Source organism: Prunus mume, linkage group LG7 (assembly GCF_029339155.1).
Source record: "Prunus mume cultivar Tortuosa linkage group LG7, ASM2933915v1, whole genome shotgun sequence".
In the NCBI taxonomy this organism is placed as follows: Eukaryota; Viridiplantae; Streptophyta; class Magnoliopsida; order Rosales; family Rosaceae; genus Prunus; species Prunus mume.
The window spans coordinates 15,197,980-15,210,031 of NC_142704.1; the positions used below are offsets into that span (position 1 = coordinate 15,197,980).

General features: G+C 35.4%; 1 protein-coding gene across 2 annotated transcripts; it reads right to left on the reverse strand.

Annotated features, from left to right (window-relative positions):
• Positions 1 to 2,577: 2,577 nt before the first annotated feature.
• LOC103336906 (AT-hook motif nuclear-localized protein 23-like) lies at positions 2,578 to 5,207 on the reverse strand. 2 transcript variants are annotated; one of them, XR_016128448.1, is made up of 2 exons: positions 3,806 to 5,207; positions 2,578 to 3,176 (listed from the first exon to the last, which is right to left on the reverse strand). XR_016128448.1 is itself a non-coding variant. In XM_008240042.2 (1 exon), the coding sequence occupies exon 1, from the start codon at positions 4,795 to 4,797 to the stop codon at positions 3,946 to 3,948; it is 852 nt and encodes a 283-aa protein (XP_008238264.1). In that variant the 5' UTR covers positions 4,798 to 5,207; the 3' UTR covers positions 3,596 to 3,945. The 2 variants fall into 2 exon arrangements, 1 of the variants encoding a protein (XP_008238264.1); XM_008240042.2 differs by lacking the exon at positions 2,578 to 3,176 and having other exon boundaries at positions 3,596 to 5,207.
• Between the last annotated feature and the right edge of the window lie 6,845 nt (positions 5,208 to 12,052).

Consider the following 12,052-nt stretch of genomic DNA (forward strand, 5'->3'; position numbering starts at 1 on the left):
TCATACATATGATTTTCCCTCTCCTCGGAAAATTTTTACGAACACCAAAGAATAAGCTCTGTGTGCCACCCACGGCCAGATTGAAGAAACCTTTTCAGAAGTCGTCATTAAACGACTCAAAAGCAATAAGAATATGGTAACCAACCATTCTTCAACGACAAAGTTGCTTAGTAATCTTTTGCCTTGACACAACTGACACAGCTGCGTTCATCAAAGAAAAGATGATGTTCTTGATGAAGGTCTTTGAAAAACCAGAGAAGGGAAAGAGGACATGCCCCTTTCGAATAGCATTCATCGAATTGATTTTGTGACGATGCCGGGAACGGGCTAATTTGGTTAAGAATAAGCTTAGAGTTATACAGTGACTTACTCCAGATTACTAAATTCTTAACAATTAATTATGTTCAAAGTTACTTTCTATATTATTGATTGTATCACATGTTTCCGCACTTTTGGATTCACACATCTTGTCACCATCACACTACATTCCAATTATTACAATCACGTCCATGCTTGCTTGACAAGGCATTAGGGGGAGAGAGAGAGAGAGAGAGAGAGAACTCTTAGGTTGTGACCAGTTTGTCGGCCTTACCATCTCTCAGAAATCTAAGTCAGAAAACACACTGATTAGCCTTGCAAATGCATTCATTTTCGAGGCTTCGAAGGGGTGTGAAAAATGAAAAGCATGAGTTTATAAAGTACCTCAGCCACTTTTAAAGCAAGAAAACCAGCATGACAGTAGACACCACGGTAATTTGGAAAATCATGATTGCTGTCTGTCCCCATTAGTTTTCATTTGCTTAATGTTGTTTTATTAATTTAATACGTTCATGGAAATGCGCACACAAAAATTATGTTTTCCTGTGGGGACTGGGGGCCTAATATTCAACTGCTCTTGATCATTAGTATCTCTAAAGGTGGAGATGACAGCTTAAATTAGCATGGGTAAGCATGGATATTATATTGTTCATCTGACCTGGTCATCTCATGGTTTAGATCAAAGTTCTTTTTGTTATTTTATTATCCAAGAACACTTGCTCTATTATATATATTTGCTTTTTGGTGATCAGCCGAGATGCTTATGTTCTAACTACCTTCCATTTTTTTTCAAACTCTTCTCACCCATTTTTTCCAAGCTCTTTTCTGCACATGATAATTAGGCATTTCACATTCCAACCTAAAAGCAAACAAAATATTTACAACAAATCGAATAGGTTGAACGGATTTTTTTTATTTTTTTATTTTTTATTTACAAGCAGCGATGCATTCCACGAAAAGAAAGGTTACAAAAGATCTTCTGGTTGCAATGCCTAGTTACTAGCTAATACAGCAATTAAATGTTCTAAGATTAAATCATTCATGAAATAAATGAAGGTCAGAGAAGAAAAGTGGTATTAATATCGAGGGTTATTTGTAGCAGTGGTCCCTCAACTATACTCAGAGTTACATTTTGCTCACTGAACTCCAAAAATAGTAACAGAGGTCACTCAATTATGTGTTGTGTTGCACCATTAGTCTTTACCGTTAGAGAGACTTGACAGTAGGGACTAATGGTGCAACACAACACCTAATTGAGTGACATCTCTGAAACTATTTTTGGAGTTGAGTGACCAAAATGCAACTCCGAGTATAGTTGAGGGACCATTGCTACAAATAACCTTTATTTATTTATTTTTTGTTATTTCATTTTTATAAATATTTGGAATGAATTTTCAAGTTTATTAATAGATTTAACGGAAAAATAGACAGACTTGACAGAATGGACTAGTAATGTAACACTATACATAATTGGGGGACCTTTGCAGCTATTTTTGAAGTTGAGTGACCAAAATGTAACTATGGGTATAGTTCAGAGACCATTGCTATAATTAATCCTAATATCAAATGCAAAAACAATAAGCAGCAACTTTAGTACATGGGTTATGCAGGGTTGCCTTTGTAATTGCTAGAGGTTATATATCCCCAAAGTTGGGGAAGACAATCTTACTAAGTTTTATAGTCATTTTATGATAAGTTTCTAAACCATTGAAAAACGGCCTTGATGACTTGTAGACCAGAGGTCTCAGGTTCGAACCTCCTATGACATCTTGGTTAGTCTCAGGTTCAAACATATGGCATCTTAATTTTGTGTATGTGTGTGTATGTGTGTGTGTGTGTGTGAAACCATCATCCCCTGCAGTTTAGACTGTCGCTTGTACTAAAAAACAAATCATATCTTAATCCAAATAAGATAAATGTAGCTTGAGAATCCACTTAGAGGAGTATTCCAAGCATATCCGTGAGCTAAAGTGCTTTAAGGAATCAAATGAAATATATATTCTCCTAATTAAAATGACCACTAGTACTACGATACTGATAGATGTGGAGGAGCATCGATAGATTTCATCCAAAATACAAAACAACCACATTAATTCTTCATCAACATCTTGCATAAACATTCCAAATGGAGAATTAAAAATTGAAGTCCACATACATATGAAAGAAACCAAACACCATCGAAAGATTATTAATGATCGCCAACTTTGTTTCATAGCGGATGACTTTGAAGAAACATATAATGCATGGTGGTGTGGGTGAGTGGATGTGGGTGTGGAAGTGGTTTCCTCAAGTTCAACAAGTGTGTGATTATTTAGTATTGTTGACTTATATAATAGAATTGAATGTGTGCATTGTAAAGCTCTAGCTAGGTGTTTAAATAACTCATAAAACAGCTCATAAGACACACAAACCTGAAAATTTAAGAGAATCAATACCGACCACGAAGGGCTAGATTATTTATATTATCTCTTCTCTCCTGCAAATTGTATTTTAGTATGAGAGAAAACTGCAGCCTTTGAAGCATTGTATTAACCATGCATGACGACTATGTTTCATTTCCTCTATACCTCCTGGTTTTCAAGTTAGCCGCTTGCTCCCAAATGGGCTTCCAGAAACTTCAACAAAGAAGTGCTGGAATCGGAGTAGGTCGCCAAATGATATGAAAGACTCCTTGTTTAGTTGAAAAAGTAAACTGACCATCAGCTAGCTAGAAAATTAACGTCCCTTTAAGTAGGTAGCTCTTGGAAGCATCGAGTCTATTTCCTTCATGCTCCTAAATTGACTGGGGATCATGATGTACTGACTAACCAATCCAAATTTACATAGAATCTTGCACCCGGTTTATTTAGGTTTTGAATCTGTAGGTGAAAATGATGCCTGTAATTAACCTAGCAAAAATTTCTTGAAAGCTAAAAGAGCAAGTGTAATAAGTGAGCTGAACATTTCTAATGTAACTTCAGCATAATAAATAAACCCAAACGTTGAGCCAATAAACAAGGAAAAAAGAGCAAGGGTTTTATCGACGGGCATTCTACTTTTCTTTCGTAGCTATTAGTATTTCATGAAAACAACGCAAATTGAAGGAAACAGATGGCAAGCGACAGACCCTACAAGATTTACTTGAGACTATGCCAAGTATATATGTCAATACTGCTCCAAAGATAGATTTTAATCATGTTATTAAAACAAAAGAAGCATAAATTAAGCAAAAGGCAAGGGAAACAATTGGTAGCAGTACCCCCTAAATTTCAGGGACCATGCCACTTTCTAAACGTAATAAAAATAATTGCAAACTGTTTAAAGCTGAAACCTCAAACCATTCCTTATAAAGAACAAAAGCCACTATTTCCATAAATCCAAGAGACCCAAAAGAAGAAACAAGAAGAAGAAGAAGAAGTGGAAACTTCAAATTTAACAGAAAAAGATAGAAAGAAAAAAAAAATTAAACATGAGGATGATGACTAGCTAGTCCATGAAATTTGCTGACCTTTTATCTCCAACAAAGCTCATCTCATCCAATGCACAACCCAGCTTCAAATCTGAAATCCCCGTCTAAAATATTCTAATTAAACACATCAAACTCTTAGCGTCATCTCACTTCAATTAATTTGCTCTACTCTCTCCCTCTCAAAATGGTGGACGACCTCCTGAGTTATTTCCAGCCCACCCATCAATCGGCAGCTGAACATTCTGCATATTCAATGGAAGATTAAAGAAAGGAAGCCCCGAAGACGGGTCGGGGAAAGGGTTGTTGCCGACACCGCCGCCGCCTCCACCGCTACCTCCCGAACCCTGGGGGACCTGCACCTGCAACTGCTCCTCTTCATCCAAAGGCAGCCTCTCATAAGCAACATTAGTAAACGAGGAGGCGATCACGATAACGGGGCCTGCGGCGGTCAACTCACCGACCACGCTGCCCCCGACCACCTGCCCCTGCACGCCGGCCAAGAATATGGTCAAGCTCGTGGCCCCGGGCGGGGCCGGCGGGGGCAAAAATGAGCCTGAAAGCGACAAAATCTCGAACCTTCCATGAAGGGTTACTACGGAGCCTGCTGCGGCCGGCTGCCGCAGGCTCACATTGGTGACAGTGCCGCTGCCGCTCAAAATACAGATCCCACGCTGCCGGCGCCGCGCGTACGTGGCGACGCAATCGAATACATCGCAGCCGTTGCCTACCTCGAGAATATGTGCTCGGAGAGTGTTGGCGCTTTCTCTTGTGATGATGACTGGGGGCTTGGGCTTGTTTTTGGATCCAGGAGGACGACCTCGGGGCCGCCGGGCTACGATGTCTCCTGACCCGGGGTTGATGCCCCCGAGGTCAAGGCCCTGGTGATGATCTTCCGCGGAGAACTGGCCGGTTGACCTGTTGACTACTGCATCGTCTTCAGAGTCGGTTTGTTGTTGTTGTTGGAGGTGCAAGTCTTGCCTGTGAAGCTGGTGAACGTAGCGAGGAGCTGAGCCTAAATCCAAACCAGCCATGGACACATCAAAAAGAAAAACAGAAAACAAGGGGAGAAAATTATTAAAAATGATTTTTTATATAAAATTAGTTTATGGAACTGGGAATAGCAAATTAAAAACTGTTTGTGTTTTTCTGCTTTTGTTTATTTTATGGAAGTGGGAAAATTAATATATAGAGAAAATAAGAAGAGAATGGAAAAAGAAGAGAGAGATGGGGGGAGAGAGAGGGTGTGCTCCGGTACTCGAAGTTTTAAGAGTAGTTGAATTATATATGAGAGAGAGAGAAAGAGATTTAAAGAAAAGAAAAATAACAACGACAAGAAGAACAAGGAGGATCGATTGCAGAGAAAGGGAAGGAGAAGAAGAAGAGGAGGGATGAGAGGAGGTGGTGTGGGGGTAGGGGCGACAAAGGACCCAAAACGCAGTCATTTCTCTCACACCAAAAGTTTAAATATATCACTAAATTAATATTTTGTTCAAAGTTTAATATTGCTTTCTTATTCTGAGGAAGAAGGGCATGGTTACAAGCATGACTCTCAATCTTAGAGCGTGAAGTAAACGTCATCTTCAATATAATAAGGGTGGAATTATATTTATTATTTTATTATTTTTATATAAATATAAAATTCTTGATCTTGATCTACTTATCAGTTATTTTGCTAAAGAGCTGAATGATAAGTCATTTGAATTTAGTAAGTGTGTTGTAGCTCAACTCATTAAAAATATTTATTCATGTATGTATATGAGGGGTTGCGTTCGATTTTCCATCTCTCAATATCATTTGTATAAATAAAAATTATAAACTCAAATTATAATTTAATCAAGGTTGATAATTTGATGGAAGCCTAAAACTATGTAGCTTCTTCTGGACATTAGAATCAGTTAAAATGATAGAAATGTTAAGATGGGATGTGAACTTGTAAAATTATAGAATGTCGGTTACATTTATAGCTAATACTAATAAAATTTTACAATTTTAATTATATATGCAAGCACAAAACTCAAAATAAAATAAAAAGTGACTAATTCATTTAACAAGACAAATGAGTGGTAACCATTCTCTAATGCGGTGCTTATTTCTAAAATAGTATGATATTAGGGTGTTCATGGTAAGATTTATTGATTACTTTGTTAACCACCTCTTTAATATGAGTGTGCCACACTAAAGTATATGAGATCTACCTGTATTACAAAGGTGGTCAGTAATGTAATCAATAAATGTGATACAAATAAAAGCACTATTTTATATAACAAATAAAAAAGATGAAATGGAAATAAAATATAGTTTCAACTTTAAATGCAATATCAACATTATGATCATATTATTAGTTGGCTTTCAAAATTTAAATCACTAGCTTGGACAAAAATATAAGAGATTAATCATATAAATGAAGATGGACCAATACATAGAATAATCTAAAAATGGAAAAAAAAAATTGTTGACTTATGATGGTAAGTTAGTATAAGGTGATGAAGTTTTTTGATAAGAGAAACAACTCTTTATAATATTGTTTTGAATGAAGAAAAAACAAACCTAAATACTTTAGCTTTGTAATATTTGAATGAGATGTGGCACCAAGAAATTATATTTAAATTGGATGGGCGAGTTTGATGACGAATTAAGGATCAAGGGAGAGCGTGGGGAAGTTGCATTTCAAAAGTTTGTGTGATCAAATGATATTCATAAAGATTTGAGGAAAAGAACCTTAGATGAGAGAGAGAGAGAGAGAGAGAGTGTGTGGGTGGGGTTAGATGATGGATCGCAGATGCATTGGTCATGGGGTTTTGGACATGGGTGTAATAAGTAACCATGGGTTTGGACTTGGGTGTAATAGGTAACCATGGGTTTGGACTTGAGTGTAATAAGTAATTAACCATGGTTCAAAAACACTTGGAATAGTTGACCAGTTGGGTTAGCTTCAAACGTGACCGGGGAGACAAATTTGCATTATAAAATTACAAAAACGAGGGGTGAATGGGGCAAGTGGGAGATGGTGCTGCGGCGGATGGGCCCCACTTTTGTCTTCTTCACCCAACCTGGACGGTCCCCTCTTCTCCTCCTCTCTTTAGCCAGCCATCCTTGCTTGACTGGCTTGGCCTCAGCTTTCATTAGCAATAATTAATTATAACAAAGACCAATTATATCATTGAATCCATCGAATATATTGATTTTCTATGATCAAGTTTTCACTTAAGTACAGGGTTATACATTTCTTTTAGGGCTGTGTAAATAAATCGGAGGACCGACGAATTGGTCCAAACCAGCTGGATGTGGACTTTTAACAAAAATAAAGTTAACCGGTTCACAATTGAATTGAACAAACTTAATTCGGTTTATAACTTTAACCTTTTAAAATTCCAATCGAATCAAACTGGATTTTGAGGTTTTTTCTTATGTATGTTTTTTTTAATGTGTTCATGTTTGATTTGTAGCACCCAATCCCCTCATTTCTTTAAGAGCTAAACATAACCCTCGTTTCTCTCATATTCTTCGACGTTTGCACATGTCATCAAATTTTTTCACTCGTCAACTCTCATCTCTTTCAAGATCTTACACCCCCTACGCTGGGTTATTTGTCTCTTACGCCTCTCGATCTCCATTGATTGATCCCTGGCAACATAGACTAGTCCCTAATGGAAAATCGGCCTCTACCTCTTTCCATCTCAATCGTTGCAACTCCCCAATTCACCACCTCTTTCATCACTCGAATTTGTCTTCCTATCATACCAACCAACAAAACTGATCAAAATAGAACGAATAGAACCAACTAGGTTTGGTCTGGTTTGGACACTAATAGTTTTTAGTTGAAACAGATTCAATATAAGCTGTATAGGTTTGATCGATCCGTTTGACATGTGTGGGGTAGAACTGGGGCTGAATTAACCCGTGTGTACTCATATATTTTTTTTTCAGATAAGGAAGAGAGAATTTGAAACTTGAAACCTCTTCTAATTTTCAAAAGACAAATACTAATAAATCAAGAGCTACTTAGTAATATACGTAGTAAGTTGACAGAAAAAAAAAGTAATATACGTGGTATGAGAAAACATCAGCCCAAAGTTTTCAAAATTTGGAAAATTTTGTAAGTTATGAGGATTTTGTGAAGAAAAAGTTGAGGAATTACGTATAATGAACCATCTAAATTCTATATGAATCGTAAATAAAGTTGCAAATCACACACTCTTAACTCATTATACATTTCCATCATCCATATATTTGATTTGTCAGTGGTATGTCACATATATGGTCATTAGAATTTGTGTCATGTTATAAGTTATACATAATACATCAACATATTTAGCCAAGTTCAATTCACCAATAACTTTTGATAAATCTATAAGAGCATTTACAATAATGTCCTCTATTTTTTAGTTAAAATTTAGCTAAAAACATAAAAAATTTATTTTAGGAGCTCTCTATAAAATTTGAACTTCAATCATACTCCCTAGTTTAGGGAGTCATAAATATTATAGATATTTTTTAATTCAATATGATTGGTCCATCTCTATTATAAAAATATATAATAAAAAAAAAAGATAACATTATTAAAAGTTTGAACTATGCATAAAACAAAGCAACATTAAATTATAGGGAGCCACTATGAGTCCTTTATTTCTCCTCAGATTTAGGAGCTCCTAGAGGTCTCCCTATTTTAGAAGGTGGATATGGAGTATAGTTGAAGTTGTATTTTTCTAATTTTTCCAATTCCTCGCTAAAATTTGTCTAAAAAAATGGTTTATGGAGTCCATTGTGGATGCTCTAAGATTGCGAATTTTATAATAAGAACGAAATATTTGATTATCAATTAATATGATGAGTTGACATATTTCTCAACTTCGGTTAATTTGATGTTAAACCGATAAGGTCATAATAAAATGCTATAAAGTATAGAATGCCAATTCATATTAGTACAACAAACTATATAGTTTTGAATAATGTTGGAAGATATTTTAAATTTAAATTCGTCTTCACGTGAATTTGTATTTCTTTTTTCGAATTTTGTAAAATTTAAAATTTTTAAAACCTTAAATCCAAGGTTTAAACTAACTATTGAACAGCTTTACTTCTAGAAAGAAGGTTTGTGTTCCAATTCCAAGTAGGAAATGCTTCATTTTCATCCGTGAGGTGCTAAATTATATAAAGACCGTGACTTACCTAACTCATTAACAAATTATAAAAGCAAAGTAAACGATGCAAAAGAAAATAATTAATAACTGGCTGGAAAGGTTCTTTCTCCACCAATACAAATTTATTACTTAATGAAATTAAGAAATCTAATTTGTTGTCTGATTGGGTAAAAGTAATCCATGACCCGAATTTTTCAAACCAAATGCGGCCATTTGGAGGCGTTGAAATTTACCAATTAAATTTATGCGTGGAAGACTAAAAAGTACGTAATACTAATAATAATAATAATAATTAACCTTTTATTATAATTAAAAATTATTTTATTTTCCTTATCCATTTTATAATATACAGTTGTAATGTGAATCATGCTTTAGTGGCTAAACACATGATCGTATTCGTATATATACACAAACCTACTATGATTAAGAGAAAATATGGGTCGTTATCTTTGAAACAGTTATTAAAAGTGAAAAGACTAATCCAATTAGAAAACTTTTTGAGAGGGGTACTTATTTTTAACAAAACCCAATAGGGATTGCATGTACGAAGATCCAAACTGTTTAATTATTAGGTCTCGTATATGGATTATTTAGTCATTTAACGAAGACGAACTAAATAGACGAACACATTGATTTAGATAGTTATTAAAATGATCATAATGATAAACCAGTAGTCTAGTCAAGCAATGGCTCTTAAAAGTTGCTTAGAGGTTCAGCTAGCTCGAAATATAACTCAATCAATATAATCTATTGTTTATGTCTTATGGTCTTATCTCTAGAGGGCAATGTATAGGTGATTTCTTCATCTTCGTAGGCTGCGTTTGTAATAATTTGCATCGCAAACATGCATGTTATGGTTAATGTATGTACTTATTTATTACCGTAGAAGCAATTAACTTGCCTTTATTATATATATTTTTCAATAAATAATTCCCAACACTAAAATAGATTGTATTAACTATCAGAAGCGGTTGCGTTCACATACATTAATTGTTAAATTATTTATTTTTCATAATCATATCATTGCTTGACTGTTACAGTTTACCCTTAATTGTAAAAGTCTGGTACTTTTTTTTTTCTTCACAAAGTGATATTTTAAAATATTAATGTATAAGGAGAGGGTCGAACTTGGGTGCAAGGAAGTGGGTACTATATATATAGTATGTCAATCCCTCGCAAAACAAGCAAGAGATTTATGTCAAAATTTCGTGCACTAAATCAAAGAAAATGTTTACTACCAATTGTTAAGAACCCATGAGTAGAACTTGCCCTTAAAAACCGGCTTGTAAAGTAAGGGTGCCCAAGAGTTCTTAAACCACTTTAGGATATGCTATTTTTCCAATGTGGGATCTTGAGTCCTAACATTCCGCCATGCTTCCGTACTTAATGTCCTCGTTGGCCCACTCTATTGACACTGGTCCACTTCATTTGAGGCAGCTTCACTCAGCTAGCAATATTCAATGACTCGATATTATGCTATACATAACACCATTCATCTTAATTGAGCCTATAGGTAGCCCTTTTCCATAGAATTGGGTCCAGTTGTATATAGTGAAACTTGGTTCTGATATCAATTGTTAAGAACCCATGGGTAGAACTTCCTCTTAAAAACTGGCATGTAACGAAAAAGTGCTCAAGAGCTCTTAAACCACTTTAGGATATGTTTTTTCTATTACTCTCACCATCTTGGACTTTAAAGCAAAGTGGTTTTGGTGTGACCCAAAGTTAGTAGTGAGGTTTATTTAATATAATTTGGCTTATTTTTGGTAATTAGAGTTTCTAGATTTTCAGCCTTTCTGACTATTAACTTTTAGTAGAATATGCTCTCTCTTTTTTTTAAAAAGGGGCTATTATTACCACTCTAAATTAGCTATTTTGTATTACTCTATGGTCTATAAGATAAGAGAGAAAAGAGTGCATCATGATTATCTTGGAGATCCAATAACAACTTTTTACCATATGAAAGGAAAAAAATAAGGCTTAATTAGAGCAATGGTCCATAAACTCAATTTAATTATACACACTTTAGATTTTGGTCATCCAACTCGAATTCTAGTTCTTGCAGTTTTTCAGCTCAACTTTGTCTCGCACATTTAGTCATTTATGTTAACTGGTGCTCATTTTTGGATTTTGATCACGTGATATTACCATGATTTACTTTTTAGAGTAAAAAAGGACTTTATAATCCCAAAAGGATTCCTAAAAAATTGCTATGACAAGATATATTGACTTTGGAAAGTACAAACTGAATATGGTCTCAAATGTTTTGGTTTGAAAGTTCAGTTTGTGGTTTAGGGTGAATATATAAGATTCGGTTAGTGTTAAATTTACTAATTAAGACAGGATTTGTGGTATGCATCAACTATTTAAGGTTTGAATTAGGGCTCGAATTTGGTGGTATTAGCAACAAATATTTGGAGGGAAGTATAGGCCAGAACAATGTACCACATGAAATCGAATTGAAGAATTACATGAACTAAAAACCAAGTTAGAAGACAAAAATATAAATAGTGTACAAATTCAAAGATCATTGCTCTAATAAAAACCAAAACAAGAGTTGGTGGGTATCCAATTTTGACTTGTGACATAGTCAATAAATCTGATTGTTGGGGTTAGCCAAATAAGAAATAAATATAAAAAAACTAATGTTTACGAATTCAGATCATGATGGCCAGCAGCACTTTGTTGAGTCCTTTTTCCATTTCTGCACATCAACATCCTTTGTTGTGGTCATCTATCTTTCTTCATGGGCTTTACCCAATCCGATTGCATGGAGCGTAGTGCAACTGGGAGTTTGCACAGAGAGATAGAAAGAGAGGGAGATCACGTGCAGTGTCCAAATAAAAAACGCAGGAGAAGTTAAGGAGCACCGAATGGCTGTCGGCCACGAGGCCTCTCTCTCTCTCTCTCTCGCGCGCGCTCTTTCTCTTCAATATCTTCTCTCTCTATCTCTCTGTCACTTAATTTTTTTTCCATTGGGAAGTGGTCTCTTTTCAATCTCCATCTCCTTGGTCACATTTTCACCCCTTAAATCCCGGGGGCCTCTTTAAGATAGCCCTCCTGCACCAGTTCTGCTATTACCTAACCCCAATACGACTTTCCCCTCAGCTCCTTTCAGCTTCCTTAATTCTACTTTCTCTCCTGT